The sequence below is a fragment of the Phaethon aethereus genome, assembly GCF_964289735.1.
Source record: "Phaethon aethereus genome assembly, chromosome: 1".
Lineage (NCBI taxonomy): Eukaryota > Metazoa > Chordata > Aves > Phaethontiformes > Phaethontidae > Phaethon > Phaethon aethereus.
Window position 1 is genome coordinate 55,545,944 of NC_138575.1, and position 18,986 is coordinate 55,564,929.

General features: G+C 42.3%; 2 protein-coding genes across 2 annotated transcripts; both read left to right on the forward strand.

Annotated features, from left to right (window-relative positions):
• WBP11 (WW domain binding protein 11) lies at positions 1-12,005 on the forward strand (the record flags this gene model as incomplete). The annotated part of the gene is made up of 11 exons (XM_082014147.1): positions 1-583; positions 1,358-1,389; positions 2,008-2,101; positions 2,481-2,677; positions 3,564-3,697; positions 4,414-4,613; positions 5,497-5,691; positions 8,131-8,232; positions 9,054-9,368; positions 10,740-10,922; positions 11,572-12,005. Exons 1-11 carry the CDS (start codon positions 520-522, stop codon positions 12,003-12,005), a joined length of 1,950 nt encoding a protein of 649 aa, XP_081870273.1. The 5' UTR covers positions 1-519.
• A 5,333-nt stretch (positions 12,006-17,338) lies between these two features.
• Positions 17,339-17,830, forward strand: LOC309406628 (histone H2A; the record flags this gene model as incomplete). Its single annotated transcript, XM_082001901.1, has 1 exon — positions 17,339-17,830. The coding sequence occupies exon 1, from the start codon at positions 17,441-17,443 to the stop codon at positions 17,828-17,830; it is 390 nt and encodes a 129-aa protein (XP_081858027.1). The 5' UTR covers positions 17,339-17,440.
• Between the last annotated feature and the right edge of the window lie 1,156 nt (positions 17,831-18,986).

The following is an 18,986-nucleotide window of genomic DNA, read 5'->3' on the forward strand; positions in this document are numbered from 1 at the left end:
ACACTTGCCAATGGATACACTGGGTGCTGGGGAGAGAAATCAAGGGCAGCTTAAAAGGCTGAGGAAATTTGTGGTAAACATTTGAAAATGAGAGGAGTAGGAAGGAAAAATTGAAGACTTTTATGAGAGTAAAAGAAATGCTAGAAGGGTTCTGATATGCTCTTAGAAAAACAGAATATGTATTTCTCCCTCCCCTGTGCCCCTCTGTAGTGTAAGCAAGAAGCTGCTTGGTTTGAGTCTTGGAGTGAACTAGTTGATTAATTTAAAGTAGGTACTTAATTAAATAGTAGTACTTAGTTAAAGTACGGTGATTTTGATCTGAATGTCTGAGCTTGTAGTAGGGTTTAAGGACCTCGAAAATATTTGAAGTTTTTGAGGGAGCAAGATTGCTGATATAGAGAGGAGAAATAAGCATACTCAAGCTACTGGTGCATAGGACCTGACACCATGTCATCTTTTCCAGGTCTCTCCCTCCTTTTAAATTCTTCCTTTTTTTGAGGCGGGAGGAAAAAAATCAAAATGGGACGGAGATCTACATCATCCACCAAGAGTGGGAAGTTCATGAATCCCACAGATCAGGCCCGTAAGTATCCATAAAAGCTAAGCAGATGGGAATGGGGGCAGGGGGGTCCTAGGGAAGCAGATAAAAAGCTTTCTCTGAGGATAAGATTCTCACTTGTGAATCAGAACTGAGTTTCCCTAACTTGAAAAACATTATCTCAGTTTTGGCTGGTGTGAAAACTTCCTGAGAAGGCTGCTTGCATGCTGCTGCTTCTCTGAGTATTTACCTTGTCGTTTTTTACTGTAGTTATCAGTGTTTAAAGGTCTTGGTACCTAGCTGTTGGCGAAACTGCAAGCTGCTTCTTGGGACATAGTTTATCTGTCTGAGGCTAGAGTTTGAGGAACATGTCAAATTTTGCAGATGGTGTGGTTAGATGAGGGAGTTGTCTAACTGTGTGTTTTCCTTTTTATTACATGCATACTGAATGCCTGTATCTTTTTAAAGTGTGTTGTCTGTTGTTGGCTCTATTTCAGCACTGGGCCGCAATCCTTTCATGACTGCACACATCACTGGCTTTTGCTCCCTGTTGTTCTTTTTTGTTTAGAAACACCCCTGCTTCTGGAGACACAAAACCTGCTATATCTCCCTTTCTTTCTGTATAACACACACGAAATAGAAATCTATTTCATGCTGTATTTCTCTCTTACTGGGAAGATGAGTTAAACACAGTCTTTGCAAAATGACTGAACTGAGTGAACTAGAAACAGCACTAGTCTTGATGAAGGAAAGGTTCTTCATGGGTCTTACTGTCCTTTGCAAGTTTTTATTTTCTCTTTCTTTTCCCCTCCTCTCTAGGGAAGGAAGCTCGGAAAAGGGAACTAAAGAAGGTAAATAAAGAGATCAGAAATGTTTACTTGGCATTCCCTGTACTATGTATCATGTTTATGATTGTAATGGGCCATAGCTGATTAATAGACCACAGATGTTTTTGATGATGTCCTAAGATTCACTTTGGAAAATACTGTCCAAACAAGTAGTTTAAGAAAACATAGACATAAATCTTGTTTTAGCAATCTTATCTCATCATCATCTACTATTTTTTAACTTGTGATTACAGCTTTTTGATACGTTATTGTAAGCACTTGGGAATTAAAAAAACCCACCAAACAAAACCCACAAGTAAATCACCCCAAATTCATATACTTTTAAGCATGTTTTATGATATACCTTTTGCCAGTTGGTTTATCTTGTTGATTGCATGTGTCTTAATTGGAGTAAATGAATTATAGAAGCATTTGTAAATTGCAAGATAGTGGAATTAAAAGTCCCAGAAGTTTTAATTGCCTTTGCTGCTGATGTGTGCTGTGGTTAATATTTGCAGGGCATTTTGAGGTGCATTTTTTTTCTGTAAACTGGGAATATTGAGAGGGGGGTATTTGGTAGAAAGGTTCTATCTCTTTCTCCTGTGACAGTCTTCTGATCTCATTGATCTCTGATCTTCTTAGAACAAAAAGCAACGAATGATGGTACGAGCAGCTGTACTAAAGATGAAAGATCCAAAGCAGATTATCCGGGACATGGAAAAATTGGATGAAATGGGTGAGTGAGAGATACCAGGTTTTGAGCTTAGGCAGTGGTTTATGTAGATGCATAACATAGTCTTAAGGGATGACTGGGAGGCTAAAATAGGGTAACCTTTTTTTTTTCTGGTTAGAAGGGGAGATTCAATAAATAGTCAAGGATTGATTATGCTTTGATGTGGTGTTATTAAAGATGACTTTTTTTGCAAGAAGGTGGCTGATGTAAAGAATGAGTAGTGTGCATGGTAGTGACATGGAGTTGGAAGAGGGGATTGTTGTAGGGCTGAAGACTTCCTGAAAATAGGGAAGTTGTTTGCTTTGAAGTTGTTTCATTTCTTTCACTCGTGGAGTAGAGTAACTTAAGAATTTTGGGGTTGTTTTTTGCTGTCTTGGATTAGAGTTTAACCCAGTGCAGCAGCCACAACTTAATGAAAAAGTGCTAAAGGATAAACGCAAAAAACTCCGTGAGACTTTTGAGCGCATCTTGCGGCTATACGAGAAGGAAAATCCTGACATCTATAAAGAACTGCGCAAGCTGGAAGTGGAGTATGAGCAGAAGAGATCACAACTCAGCCAGTATTTTGATGCTGTCAAGGTAATGCTTGTTATATTTTAGGCTTGTAACTATGGTATTGTATACTCTTTGTCTGCTCATTAGGTTTGACGATTGCGAAGGAAGGGAACTTTATAAGAGACCAGAGTATGTGTTATGTGGCCCATATTGAGTACTTACATTAATTTGGATAGTATCTCCAGTTACAGCATTTAAGTGAGGGTAGCATGGGGGTTGTCAAGTCTGTATTTGTCTCTGATATAGAAATATCAGATATAGATATATTTTTCTCTGACAAGAAATTACAGGGGAAAGGGAAATTTATGTTGCAAATCAACAATATCAGAATTTGTTTTCTGTGTTAAAGACAAAACAAACCTGTGAGTGTGCAGTTGATATATCTGTGAATTTCTGCTAAATCTGTTGCTGGAAATAATGAGAATCCTTTAGCATTCCTTTAAAGAGCTTTCTTTGACATTCTTCCTTACCATATTAGAGAACATAATGTTGCCCAAGTGCAAGTATCTGTAAGACTTTTTTTTTCTCCTTTGGAATATGCAGCAGTCTGTGATTTGTGCCGTCTGGGTACTTAAAAATAGGCATACTTGCCTGCAGCCTCTCCACTCTGGGGACTCAAGGTCTAAAGGGAGATGGAAACCTGACTGAGTTTTGACCGAAATACTAAAGCCTTCCACGGGTGCACTGCATGTGCTTTGTTTTGTGTTGAAAGCTTTTATTGCGGACTTTTTCCCAAATGTCTTTCATGGACTGCTGCAAGATAATGTGACCTCAGAACAGACACATTTGGCAAGTGATGGCAGGTCCCATGTGTTCTGTACTCTGAAAGGTAATGAGGTTGTGCAGTAGCTTCTGTGGGAGTAAGCCATTCTCTCTTTTTCTCCCCCTCCCCACCCCCACCCCCCCCTAGAATGCTCAGCATGTTGAAGTGGAAAGTATCCCCTTACCAGATATGCCACATGCTCCCTCCAACATCCTCATACAGGACATTCCCCTTCCAGGGGCCCAGCCACCTTCTATCCTCAAGAAGACATCAGCCTATGGGTAAGAAAGAAAAAAACAACAAACCCAACTTGGAGAGGAAGTAAAAAAAAAAGAAAAAGGAGCATTTTTGTTACTGGGAAAGAGCTAGGGGTAGAAACAGAGGTAATATTGACTAGGAGAAGTCGGGAGTTCTGTGCAAGTGAATTATACTTTTTTTAACCAAATTCTTCCTTAATCTGTCCCTACTGTTACAGGTTTCTGTTTAAATTAGCTTATGAGTAATATATTATGACTTTTACTGATATGCAGAAAGATAAATGCTAGAGCTTAAAGCCCTGCAACTTTGAACATAAATGCCCCTTAAATTGCTATGTATATGTTTTTTTGTCTTGTTAGTATGTTCAGTTCAAGCTCCTGGTGTTCTTGTTTATCAGGTTTCTCATTCTAGTATTAGTTCTTCCTGCTTCTTTCTCATAGTGTTCTGTTTTCACAAACTTTCTTGCTACTTCATTGTGCTTCTGTCATGGGATTCAATACTTGCCTTTTTCAATCTTCAGTTGCCTTCTGAGAAGCTTACTTCTGTCTGATCTTCAGCAGTCATGTCTTTGAGGTTGTAAACTCCTTAGGACACATCTATACTTTATGAATGTCCATAATTCTTTTTAGAAGGCTTCTGTGTGAACAATGATGAGAGAAGGCTAAAGAGTTCTATTAAGACCATGTTTGGTTTTGTTCATTTGTGTTCTTGTGTTTCTCATTTTCTTTCTTATTTACAGACCTCCAGTTCGGTCCATTTCTGTACTTCCCCCTCCTGGCCTTGGTGTTCCACGTTTACCGCCAGGCAGGAAGCCCCCTGGACCTCCTCCAGGGCCACCCCCACCTCAAGTCCTACAGATGTATGGCCGTAAAGTGGGTTTCACCTTGGAGGTGGCTCCTCGAAGGCGAGAAGAGGAGATTTCTTACAGTTCTGAAGCAGGTAAGGGCTTTCCTGTTACTGTCTGGGGTTTTCCTTCACTCTGTATTTTGCTATGGATAGTACTGTCCTGAACATAGTGTGCCCTAGACAGGGTGTTCTCTGGCAGTATGGGTGTTAATACTACTTGAAGGACTCTTCAAAAGTGATTGTACCTCTGAGTACCTCTGAGGTGATTCTAGTATATTTCATAATACCTGCAGTTTTGTTATCAGCTAGATTTTTAAATGCTGAAACTTCTAATTTACAACTTTCAGATACTTGTTTTTTCATTATGATGAACAGGACGTTTTCCCATGTAGTATTAACAAGGCTGAAATATTGTATGTATTATTCTTTAAAAAAAACAACCCTGCAAAAAACCCCCCAACTTTCTCCGAGAAGTCTTTTCTTTTCAAAAAAACAAAACAACACCCAAAAACAAACTAACAAAAACTAACTGAAAAAAAACCCCCTCAAACCTGAACCCCCAAAATCCAAACCCATCCTGCGTATGGATTTGGTAAGAGAACCTAGGTCCTCCTTTTTAACACAGTTACTGCATCTCCCCCAGAACCTTTTGTGAATGGGTAGATCAGCTTTATTGCATACCAGAAGGCATCAAAGTATTTCAGTGGGGGATGATTGCTGTATAGAAATGAACTCATGAGTTGTAGGAGTTGCCTTCACTTGTTTGCTGTGGAAACTAGCTAGCTTGTTAATAGGAAATCTTACAAATAGACTCTCCAAAATATTCTTTAAGCATATGTGCTAAACAGTAAAGGGTTGACAATATGCCCACGCTGTTGCTAGGGGAATTTTTCTAACTGTAGACATACACGGGTGTGAAAGACGGAGTATTTTGTATTTAGGAAATGTATAAACTCCAATACTTTGCTTCCTGCAGGACAGCGAGGACATGATGACGACATGTCTAGTACCAGTGAAGATGAAGGCTATCCTGAGGATATGGATCAAGACAAGCATGATGAGAGTAGCGATGATAGCGACAGCGATAGGTCAGATGCAGACAGTGAAGGCGAGGACTTCCTGCATCGTGATAATGACAAGGAGAGGGAAGGTGGTGAAGAAAAGAAATCAGGTAAGAGGGAAGTTACAGATTGTGGTTTGATCGATCTCCCTCCCCCCTCCCCCCTCCAAAAAAGAGAAACACTATGTAACAGAGTTTGTGTCTGTTTTCCTGACTGGGGGGAGAAGTAATTTGTTTAGCCAGCTAACTCTGTTCTAACTCACCTGAATTCCAACTGAAGAATTTTTATTAGTAAATGGATCAGAAGGAAACTATCTGGAAGTGAAGCATCTTTTTCAGATGGACCTGTTTTCTTAACAGTTGAGTTAACTTAATAAGGTTACAAGCTATTTTTCACCTGAAGCATTGAATTGGTAGGGTACCCTACAAAAATTAAGCTTCAGTGTAAAATATACTTACACTTCAGTGACTTGAACAACGAGGACAACTAAATGTCATACTGCTAATGCTTTTGGATAATATTTTTTTTCCTGATTGCTTGGGGAAGACCAACTGATAGAGAATACTAGGTTAGCAAAACTTCAAATAATCAGTAACACCAATGTTAACTATTATGTAAGGAGCATCATTATGTTAGAATGATACATCTGCGTAGTGGATGAGAGAAAGGATGTGGATGTTACCTACCTAGACTTCAGTAAAGCTTTCGACACTGTTTCCCACAGCATTCTCCTGGAGAAACTGCTTGTGGCTTGGATGAGTGTATTCTTCACTGTGTAATAAACTGGCCGGATGGCCAGGCCGAAAGAGTTGTGGTGAACAGAGTTAAATCCAATTAGTGACCAGTCACAAATGATGTTCCCAGGGCTCAGTATTGGGGCTAGTTCTGTCTAATATCTTTATCAGTCCTCTGGACAAGGGGATTGAGTGCACCCTCAGTAAGTTTGCAGGCAACACCAAGTTGGGCAGGAGTGTTGATTTGCCTGGGAGTAGTAGGAAGGCTTCTACAGAGGGGTCTGGATAGGCTGGATCGATGGCCTGAGGCCAGCTGTATGAGGCTCAACAAGGGTGAGTCCTGCACTTAGGTCACAACAACCCCATGCAACACTACAGGCTTGGGGAAGAGTGGCTGGAGAGCTGCCTGGCAGAAAAGGACCTGGAGTGTTGGTTAACAGCCAGCTGAATATGACCGGCAGTGTGCCCAGGTGGCCAAGAAGGCCGAGACCATCCTGGCTTGTATCAGAAATAGCATGGCCAGCAGGACTAGGGAGATGATTGTGCCCCTGTACTCAGCACTGCACCTCGAATACTGTGTTCAGTTTTGGGTCCCTCACTACAAGAAAGACATTGAGGTGCTGGAGTATGTCCAAAGAAGAGGAACAGAGCTGGTGAAGGGTCTAGACAACAAGCAGGATGAGGAGCAGCTGAGGGAACTGGGCTTGTTTCATCTGGAGAAAAGGAAGCTAAGGGGAGACCTTGTTGCCCTTTACAACTACCTGAAAGGAGGTTGTAGTGAGGTGGGTGTGGGTCTGCTTTCCCAGGTACCAGGTGATAGGATGAGAGGAAATGGCATCAAGTTGCACCAGGGGGGTTTAGATTGCATATTGGGAAAAATTTCTTCACTGAAGAGTTGTCAAGCACTGGAACAGGCTGCCCAGAGCAGGGCTTGAGTCGCCATCTGTCCTGGTTTTGCTGGGATAGAATCATAAAATCGGTTTTCTGTTCAGGAAAGCTGTATTTCTAAGATGACCACAGCACCTGTTACTGAGAGAACAAAGTTGGTAAGATACTGTTTTAATTGATGGCCAGCCATGGCATGTGGGTTTCCATAGTGATCAAGGCCTCTAGCAGTCTTGAGATAGCCAGGTGCTAAAGCTAGAAGGAACGGAGGCCAAGACAGCTGACCCAGGTTGGCCAACAGAAGTATTCCATACCATAAACGTCACACTTGCCATAAACTGGGGAGTCCGCTGGGAACGGCTTGCTCTCTCAATGGCTGCTGTCCCCGGAGGGTCTCGCCTGTCGCTCTGCTCCTGAGGCCTGTTATCCCTGTGCTGGAGCTGTGCTGCTCGAGGTGTTCACCAACCAGCATTCACTTCTGGGAGTGTGCAGCTCGCAACCACTATCTGGGCTGAGTATAACTCTGTGTACTTTACATTTCTTGAGTATTAATATTAGTTTTATTGTTTTATTAAATCTGTTTCTGTTTCAACCTGTGAGCTTCCTTTCTTTCCTTGATTTCTCTTTCTTGTCTGAGAGGGGGGTTTTCGGGTGACAGAACAATTGCCAGTGTTTAGCTCAGAGGTGGGCTGAACCAAGACACCATCCCTGGAGGTATTTAGAAGACAAGTAGATGTGGTGCTTAGGGACATGGTTTAGTGCTGGACTTGGCAGTGCCAGGTTAACAGTTTGACTTGACGATCTTAGCGGACTTTTCTAACCTAAATGATCCTATTACTGTCTTTACCAGGTAGAAGACTTAAATCTATCTGATTTTTATTATTTTGTTCCTACCTCCCACCGCCCTTGCCCATGCTTTACTTTCCCCAGGTCATAGCGTACGATTTGCAGACATGCCTGGAAAGTCACGAAAAAAGAAAAAGAACATGAAAGAACTGACTCCACTCCAGGCCATGATGTTACGAATGGCAGGTGAGTCAGATAAATGCATTAAGTGGAGATATGCCATTAGGCTTCCAGTTAAGGTTTCTCTGGTAAGCTTACTTTGTTTGCACATTTTTTATTGAATAGAGTAAATATTTTATTCTCATAACATCTGCTAAGAGTATAAGCTGTGGTTAGGTATTTGCTGTTTTTTGTTTCATTATTTTTAGTCTAGTAGTGTGTGTGTTTTTGCATAGCAGAGATGAAGTTACAGTAGCAACTTACAGGGTTTTTTTGATGTACTGGGTTTTTTTTTCTTCTAAATTTTATCTTGCTTAACTTTTAAACAATTGCTCAGATGAAATATGAACCTCTTAGGGAAAAAGAAAGTGTGAGATTGTCTATGGGCTCAGCCGGTAAGCTGTAAGGATTTGTGTTCCCTAAAAATATACTTCCGCAGAAAAAAATTAACCAATGAGTGAAGTGGGTTTTTTTTGTTCCTTTACGTTTCAAAGGCGCTAAAGTTTCTTGGACATGGGGACTATGTTTATTTTGACGTCATATTCCCATCCCTATTACCCATCTCCTCCATGGAAACTCCCACAAACCTTAGATCAAATAGCTGCAGTTTGGGTTAGTAGAAGTTTCAGCTCCCACAGGAATGCATAGCTCTTGGTGTCAGAGCTATATCTAGAACTGTGATATTTATTTTTTAATTTCATTTTCTGTTTAACAATAAGATGTAGTTAGGTTTTTTTTCCTTAGAAGTAAGGTTTATCTTTTTCTTTGTTTTATTTTTGTGTACCCAGGTTTCTCTGATGTTCACAAAGATATTACCTGTGGACTGATTTTTATATCTCCATTTCCAGGTCAGGAAATTCCAGAAGAAGGGAGAGAAGTGGAGGAATACTCAGAAGAAGAGGAGGAGGAAGAAGAGGACTCAGAGTCTGAAGAGACATCACAACAGCAACAGCAACAACAACTCAGTGAGGAAGCTCTTGCAGAGACTGGGTCATCTACAGCAACTTCCCAGGCACAACAGCAGCAACCACCTCCACAGCCTGTTCCTCCAACTCAAATACAGGCACCACCTATGCCTGGGCCTCCTCCGCTAGGACCACCTCCAGCCCCTCCTCTGAGACCTCCAGGCCCGCCCACTGGTCTTCCTCCTGGCCCTCCACCAGGTGAATACTTGATTTACTCTGGTTTGAAGGATGCAGGCTCTCAGCACTACAGACGGTGTATCAGTTTGGGAGTTTTGAAGCTGCAGAATGTGTTGTAGGTGAGGTACAAGAGCCCAGTGTGGTACTTGCTGAGACCTGTGTGATCTTTTCTGTGATCAGTCTGTTGTTGCTGTACTATGCTTTTGAGGCATCAGGCTTCTGTAGCTGTAGTCAGCCTGATGGACATTGGCTTGTTTGTTAGCACTAATGCTGACAGGCAGCAGTGGAACCAGTGTTGGAGTATGAAAAACAAAGCCTGGTGCCATGTGCCTCTCCAGTGTTTTGATTTTTTTTTTTCCTTGTGGTGTTCCCCTCACACCCCACCCTGAACAAGACATGCTAAAGAGGATTGGGAGTCACTACCTAGTTACGGGCTTTGATGGGGTTTTTGTTTTTTTCTTTTTTTAACAAGCTGTGGTGTGAAGGCTTCTGCTGTTCCACCACCTGAATGTATTTCAGTCCGTTCAGTTAGGGAAGAAAACTATTCTCAGATGAAATAAGTAGTAAACTCGAATTTATGTCAATCCTAGATGGAGACTTTTAGCAATGGGGCCAATCAATAACTTTTTTTGATAGTGTGTGGGGTTTTTGAGGGCAAACACTTGAGGTTTTTTTTATTTAGGGCAAGACAGCACTTCATTTTGTCTTAGTTAGTGGGGCTACCATATAGCTGAACTGGATAACAGTAACAAGCTGTTTTGTAATTAAAAAAGTGTATAAATCTGTCTTTTGAGTTCTTATACTTACATTGCAAAGATCAATAGTTGCCCTATGGTGAGGAGCAGTATATACTATGATTTTAATGTATTCTATATAAGTACATGAACAATGTGATTTTTTTCCATGGGGAGCAGGGGGCAAGCAAAGTTCTTTTCCATGTCTTCCCCACAGTTTTATTTCTGATATCCTTTAGAGGGGGAACCTCAAACCAATTACTTTCAGTAGAGAAAAACTACTTCTCAGGTCAGAAGTGCAATCAAATGCCAGAGTGAAAAAATGTTTCACTTTTATTTGTTTAAATTCTTAACAACTTCAGCTCAGTAGCTGTTCTCTGCTATTGTTTCATTACATGGAGAAGAGCTCTCCTTTACAGGTGAGAGAAGATACTTGACTATTATGAAGAAACTTGCCTCTAAGAGTAAAAACTGCTGCCTCTTTTTTTTTTTTTTGAGATTTTTTTTTTTTTAAGATGATCAGTTTAATCTGGCATCTGGCTAGCATTAGAATAGCTTTCAAGTTGCGGTTGAGGATCTTTGGTACTAGCTGATGGGATGGTTTGGGGTTTTCTTAACCATGAATTAAATTTCTCTTCATTTGTGTGCATGCTTTCAGGAGCTCCTCCGTTCCTGAGACCTCCTGGCTTACCAGGACTACGTGGGCCTTTACCTCGACTTCTACCACCGGGACCGCCACCTGGGCGACCCCCTGGCCCTCCCCCAGGCCCCCCACCAGGTCTGCCTCCAGGCCCTCCTCCACGTGGGCCTCCTCCTCGCCTGCCCCCTCCTGCCCCACCAGGTAAAGTGTTCTGTTTGCTTCAGCACCAAGCCGCTCCCTGCTTTATTTTCCCAGTTTTTACTGTTGGTGACCAAACCGGGAAGTATAAGCAAGTTACTAGTTTCCTTTTGTTCCTGTCTGTATGGCTGCATTGTGCTGTACCTTTTTCTGTGTAATATCAAGTAATTCCATACTGCTGTGTGTGGCTTGGTAGCAAGAAATCTGTCCTCAAAAAGGGAATTTCAAAGTTTAAACTTCTGCTGGACTGTTTCTGAATAACCCCAGGGTGCTATAACAATGCTCCACTTAATGAACTGGAGACAGGGATTTTTTTTTTTTTTTTTTGCATGGTCATACATTTCTGGTGACTGAAAGTCTTGATGATCCATCCCACTGGGAACTTTATTTTCAGATTATAACTTTAAAATTTGAAAGGGACCAATACACAAGCTCCTGTAGCTTTCAAAGTCTGAGGTTCAGCAGCGTTTTCAACCCAGCATTTGGTGCAGGGTTGAGAACTATTTTTTTCTTTTAAAAGACAGTGCTACTGCATCTTGGGGTTTTTTGTTTTGTTTTCCTTCTTGGCTTTCTGATCCTGTGCACATTTTTGACCAAAGATTTTATGACTCACAGGTGTGGTGTCAGCTCCTGCTTTCTTTTCTTCTTACAGGTATTCCCCCTCCTCGCCCAGGCATGTTACGGCCACCTCTGGTACCTCCATTAGGACCTGCCCCACCTGGGCTCTTCCCACCAGCTCCCATTCCAAATCCTGGGGTACTGAGTGCCCCACCCAGCTTGATTCAGCGCCCCAAGGCGGATGACACCAGTGCGGCCACCATTGAGAAGAAAGCCACGGCCACAATCAGTGCCAAGCCGCAGATCACTAACCCCAAGGCAGAAATCACTCGCTTTGTGCCCACTGCCTTGCGAGTGCGCCGGGAGAATAAAGGGGCTTCAGCTGCCTCCCAGAGAAAACAGGATGATGAGCCTGCTCTCCCATTAACCAAAGCTGCCCCTAAGGCTGGATCATCTGCCCCTATCTCTGTACAGACAAAGGATGATGTGTATGAAGCCTTCATGAAGGAAATGGAAGGTCTCCTGTGACCTGTCGTAGTCCTAGTCAGCTTTCCTGCCCCTTTTGAACACAGATCGGACCACCATGGAGGGAGGAGAAGGAAAGGTCCTCCTGCAAGCAATGAAAGGAATAGTTCCCTACCCAGAGGTTAACTTGCCAGTATGCTCCGAATAGAGGCTGCTGCAGATGAGGTGTGGCTGGGGACCTCCTTTCAGAGCTAACATGTCCACTTGGTGGAAGGGAATTATAGTCAAGAAGGTGATGCTGCTTCCCTTGAGTCCTCCCCTCTTCCTTGGAGGGAGAGAATCTGGGGAGGGGGGTGTGGGAGTTGCTCTGCCTGAATCCTTGCACATCCTGAATGCTCTGGTGAGGGTAGTGGAACAGGTTTTTAAGGAGCCAGAAAAGTGTTAGCAAGATTTCATACACATGTGGCTGTCCAGTTTTTATTTTCTGTACTGTTCTTTTCTGTAAATATTTTATAATCCTGTTTTTTAGTTGCAGTGAGATTGATCAATCATCTTTCTTCCAGGGTAGTCAGGGAGGTAATTTGTTGTGTATACTGTACACTGGAGTTTTGCACCCCATCCCCTTTACGGTCATCTTGATGGCTTTTCATCGGCAGGGGAAACTTCATTTTGTCTTGTGAAAGACAATAAATGTTCAGTGTATCAAAATACTGGCTTCCTTGTGATATGTCTAAAACTAGCATGTAGATGGAAAGGAGGAGAGGTTCTTTGCTGGCTTTGCGGGAAGACGGGCATTCTGAACCTGAAAAGAAAAGCAATAGCTACATTATAAATAATACATACTTTTTTTTAAACTAAAGTTCTGCTGTACTCTTGTTTTTAAATTCCTAAACATCCCTTTCAATTTTTGGTAGCTAGTAGAAACTTAAGTCCTGAAGTACTACTAATAATTACAAAATTATTTCTTTTATATACTCTTATTAAAAGGTTTACTTCGTATCAAACCTCAGATATCCACTGTCTGCATCTTGGACAGGCTACCTTAAGTAAAAATTGGTGAAACAATTTTAATTCTAAGAGCTTGACAGATAATTTTACTTGTGTAAAATCTCTGATTTCAAATTCTATGAAGTCAGTGCTTTTAAGGTGCAGATCTTTTTTTAAAAAAGAACTTCACACTTCCAGTTTAAAAAAAAATTGTTTTTCTATTTTGGAGGAAGTATTCCTTTAGCTTTATTCACTATGCTGACAGCCAAATATTCCAATAACCCTTGCCACATGCAAGAAACAAATCTTTATTCTCATTTGAGACAGACTGCAAAATCTCCCGGGATCTTGTAGACAAATTAGTTCTAAGGCCAGTGGGATCAGTTGTGTTGGCAATAAGTCTCTCCCAAATGAGCTGCTGCTTCAGAGGAGTAATAAATATTTAAAAAATGCCAAGTTTTGTCTGGAATGCTGAATTTGAGCACAAGACCTAATACTAGTAGTTAGCTATTTATGTTGGTGTCTTCATCCTGTTCAAAAAAAGAGAGGGGTGTGAGTGAGTGTTGTAAGTATGATATAGCATGAAAGAGATTGAGAAAGTCTTCATTGTCCCTGTTGAAGAGCTTGTAGTGAGTGTCCTGGTGATTAAGAGCGAGTCCTCTAACAATATATCAATTTCTAGGTGAATATATCCAGACTCCTGGGTTTTTAGGGTTTTAATAAAGAATTTGTTAAGCTGCTGGACTAGTAGATATCTCAAACAATACCTTTATTTGGCTATAAGCGTCAGACCTAGCTGAATACTCAAAGTTTTGAGGTTAAATCTGTTTTAAGGAAGCAAAATTATTAGCTACCCAAACTTAGACTTGAAAACGTCAATTCTGTTTTCACAAATTCTGGACACAAATGGATGTGTACAACAGTTCTCTTCCTGGTTCAGGAGTTAATTGCAGTTGTGTCGGTAGTATCTTAAATTTTTTTTAAAGTTATATTTACAGAATATCTTAATATTTTAGCTTTCAAAAAAATTAATTTTTGTCTTTCATCTTTAAGTTAAATATGTGAATGCTGGCTTCTGGGGGAAGGGGCATCATTGTGGTACCCTTGGTTTAATAATAGTATTGACCCTTCCTCCTAGGAAGCAGCCTGAGGAGATGATGAACTGTGTCCTGGGGTGAGGACTTCCCTGCCATTCAAGGTCGAGAAAAATCTCCCTGGCAGCCCTGTGATTACATTAGTAACCTGCAGGAGTCGCTTGATTCATTCTGTTTCTCCACTGAAGTGGAATTTTTTTTTTTTAATGTTCCTTTGGCTTTATTCTCACATAGGTGAGCCACCTTTTCTTCTCTTGGTGCAGAGTGAACACTTGCCTGTTGCTGTATCTATTCCTCTTCAGACTGAGGCAGAAAGATTTGAATTTGCTAGATGTTTAAATGGGCACAAAAAAGGTAAATTTCATGCACAAGGAATGTGCATAATACCAGAAAGGTAACTTCCTCACCTTGCCCAAGGTGAAGGGGAGTTGTAAAGGAGATAAGTAGTTTCCCTACAACTGGTAGACCACTAAGATGGCTTGGAGAAGTAGGGGGAGTAGGAAAGAGATGTGGGGGGAGAGTTCTGCAATGGGCTTGGAGGCTACACGGAAGAGCTGGATTTGACAATGCAAATCATCCAGGAGCCAGAAGATTTTTTTTTTTTTCTTCTGGGAAGAGTCCAAAGCCAGGGTTCCTACTACCTCTTTTGTGGCTTTCCTAGAGGCATCTCACATTCTGTTGTGACTTTGTTTTTTTCAAATACACCTGTGAGGTCGGGAGCTATAGGACTAGCTGGGACTGTGTGTGTAGACACTGGCTGTGCTTGGGGCTGATATTTCATCTGATTGACCAAAACTATGGTTTGTCTTCAGCTAAGTTAATGTGGGGGATTTTTTTTCCTCCCTTGCCTTTAACACAGTTCTAAGTTGGAAGAGCGCAAAGATGTAAGTGCTTCCTGTTGCTTTTATCAAAGCAGTGGGATCTGTGGATGCTCTGACTTCAATCCATGCACTCATCTGGTTCTTCACCAGCCATGCAAATGATGAGCCATGGCAGAAACAGCATATCCAGCTTTGAGGACTGCTGACAACCTTTTCTTCCTCAGCATCAGAAACTGCTGTAAAGCTACTTCATTGATAAACTGACAATACATGCAGCAGCTAGATGAATTTTTTCATTTATTCACGTGTTATCTTTGGCCTCTGGTAATGACTCCGAGTGAGTGGAATCCTTAAAAAAAGAACAGATCGCTGAAATTTGCTTTGGCTGAACATTCATTGAATTATGTAAGGTTTTGTTCTTATACTTCTATCAAGAGAAAATAGGAGAATCATCCCTAGTATCTCTACTGTGCCTCAGTACTCAGTCAAAAAGGGATTGAATAAGAAAGTGTGTGAAATAGATATATATTGTTTATTGAGGGACAGTTGAATCAATGTTTAGTATTTAAACAGAACTTGTTAGAAAGCTTGTGGCATATTCAAGAACAGACTGTGTTGCAACAAAGCCTGTGGAAACAGTTTGGTATTTGCCGCCTTATGGCACTGGTCAGAGACACAAGCCTGTAATGCCATTTTCTCTACAACGCCAGAACAAATATTCCCAGTTCTGGACAACTCGTAACATAAACCCAGGCCAATTGGTTCTCATCTTTGTGTTGTCATCATACGGATATTTGGGATTCTTCTCTATAATAGCACCTCCACCTTGTGGTCACATTTTTCATCTGTGGCTCTGAGTAGTGTTTGCAGAAGAAGAAATGATCACGGGGAGGAGAGGGAAGGAGGCTGAGGCCATAGACAAGTGATGTGACTTGCCCTATGGATCAGTGAAGATTAGTGATGGCATAAAGTGGAAATACAGGAAGATTCCTGAGATTAGTTAATTTGGCATAATCTGCTGAATCATACCACTAAGGAAAGATGCTTTCTAAAGGTTATTGAACCTTCAGAACAGGGAGCTTGTCTTGGTTGCCCAGACATAAGTAAGTTGTGACAGTACTTTGTGTGTACTATGAAGTTTTTTTTTTATTTTGCTTTCTTTGTAATCCCGCTGCCAAGACTGGCATATGCTGAACAGTTTAGATCAGAATTCCTACTATTGTATCCTTCTGGAAAGAAGGATGTGGTTCTCTCTTGCTCTCTGACTTGCAGAATTTAGATGAAATGTCGTCTTTTGGTGGTTTTGGTTGGATTGGGGGGGTGTTTTTCTGTTGTTTTTTTCTTCTTTTTTTGGTAGGCTATCATAGATGGCCTGGTGGGAGTCATATCTTTGCCTTTTCCTGAAATACGACAATGCTACTATCCAGCATAAGCAGCATAGTCTGGTACCCACACAACTCACTTCATTGTAATTTTATGATGTCTATGTCATGGGATCTGGGTTGCATTATAAAGAAAAACCACAAGTTAGAGTACAAAAGCATCAAGGAATGAGGATGGGACCAAAAAAAAAAAAAATCCCCCAGAACTGGAATTTATGGAAGCAAGCCCATGCTGTGGGGAAAATGGAGAAAGAGCCTGCTGTCCAACATGGAGGTAAGCAGAAGGATGTGTCTGAGCCCATGGAGCAGGCTCCTTTGTTGGTTTAGATGATAAGGCTAGTCTTTGCCCTTGCTAGAAATGCATGGAAGAAAAAGAAAAAGATGCCAAGGAATAAAGAGAGAACCACTGGTAATTAGAGCAAAGGAGCAAAAACGAACAGGAATCTCTCTATAAGACAAGGCCAAGCCCTACCAGACAAGCATCCTGAATGCTGGTAAAGTCAATTCAGCTTATTTGTGCAGTGAGATATTCTCTAGCCTGAATAAAAGCATCATAGCTATCTTCTAATGCTCCGTAGAATAGCCTTGCAAGTAACACCCCGTTAGTTTGATTAAAGTAGTATTTGGGTAACTTGTCTCTGGAACCAGAAATTTCCTCTGTTACCTGTTCCTGCCTCGTTCCCACAAGTAGCCTTAGTGCTGGGCTGTAAATGTTCCTACCGAAAGGATCGTTTCTATTCTGTAATAATAATTATAAAAGTAATTCTGTGGTACCGTTTCAGGTACAGGCTGATTTCTGAAACGACAGCGATGGCACTGCCAGCGGTTCCCCCTGCTCCCGGGAGGCAGCTGCGCGCCTCAGCTCTCCTCCGGCGGGGGCAGACACGCTTCCCTCTGAGCCGGCCTTTTGGGGGGTGGCCCGGGGGGCAGCGGGGGAAGGGCGGGGCTGGGGGAGGGGCCGCGGCAGGGCCCGCCCCCTTCCCCCAGTCCGGCGGGGCGCGGCTCGGCCGGGAGGGGAGGGGCAGCCGCCTGCTCCCCCATTGGGTAGATTTGGATCCGCAGCGCCATTGGTCGAAGCGAGTGAGAGCGTGCTACAGCCAATCAGAAAGCGGGCCGGGGCGCGCGGGGAAGCTATAAAAGAGGCCGGGCGGGGGGTGTAGCGATGCGTGTTTCACGTCAGTTTGGGCGGCGGCTGCGGAAGAGCGTCGGAAGCGATGTCGGGCCGCGGGAAGCAGGGCGGGAAGGCGCGCGCCAAGGCCAAGTCGCGCTCGTCGCGGGCCGGGCTGCAGTTCCCCGTGGGCCGCGTGCACCGGCTGCTGCGCAAGGGCAACTACGCGGAGCGGGTGGGCGCCGGCGCCCCGGTGTACCTGGCGGCCGTGCTGGAGTACCTGACGGCCGAGATCCTGGAGCTGGCGGGCAACGCGGCCCGCGACAACAAGAAGACGCGCATTATCCCCCGCCACCTGCAGCTGGCCATCCGCAACGACGAGGAGCTCAACAAGCTGCTGGGCAAGGTGACGATTGCGCAGGGTGGGGTGCTGCCTAATATCCAGGCCGTGCTGTTGCCCAAGAAGACCGACAGCCACAAGGCAAAGAGCAAGTAAAACAAATCTGAGGAGTGTTCCCACCTCGAAAGTAACCCAAAGGCTCTTTTTAGAGCCACCCACTTCCTCATAAAAAGAGCTGTAGATCCTAGCGCAAAAAAACCCAACAAAGCCATTTGTTATGAAAGATGGTTGATTTTTTAAAAACAAGGTTACCAACTAACTTGTTAATTGGTACTAAATGTAATGACGATTATTCCATACGAAAGGAATCACTGTGTTCTGGTAGGGGTCAGAAAGGGCAAACATTGAAGGTTACTGTGAGAAGGAACCCACAGCTGCAGCAGGGCTTCTTGTATCAGCTTAGCCCTATGTGTAGTTGAGGTAACTCACTGACATCATTAAAAACAACCCTGCCCCTCCCAACAACCATTTGACCTTACAGATGTCATTTTTTTTTCATAACAATAGGCATTCAGAATTACTAATTTTTAATCCAGTTCTCTCATGGCTTTGTCTGGGCTACCGTGCCCATCTTCTGCCTGAAAGCTGAATGGGTTTGAGAGTAACTCGTGGCTGGACAGGCAATCTGAGGTTACAAAGGGTTGTTGCTAGTTTTGATTCTACTTTATGTATAGTGCTGAGCATTACCACAAACATGTTGAAATAGAAACAGAAAAATCAGTGGTTATAGGTCAATAAACACACTTTAATAATTATATATTCAGAAAAAAAAAATTTTAATCATAACACTGTACAACATTTTAGCTCCACTGCCAGTTACAATAGCAAGCAGTAACCAACAGTTTACAGGCCTTTGGCAAAACAAAGGGTTGTAGACAATAATGAAAATACCAGAGAATACTGGTGTTAATTATCTACATTCTGAAAAATAAATTGTGTTTATTTTTAATTTAGGTGTGGTCATGGTACAGTGCAGATGGAAGACTGGCCCCCTTTTTGCTAGCGGCCTGTCATTTCAGCATAACATCAGTTGGATAAGGTATTTTTAATATTGCTTCCAGTGCAGAAATCAGTCACTGGGCAGTAAAAAAAAATCAAATATTTTGCAATATACTGTGAAAGAGGAGCCCTAACTAATAACATGATCAAGTTTTACAGTGTAGAAGTATGGAAAAATCAGCTGCAGCAGTGTCTCCTTAGATAACGATGACTCAGATTTTCACCAAACTGTATCAAAATGAAAAGACTGCTG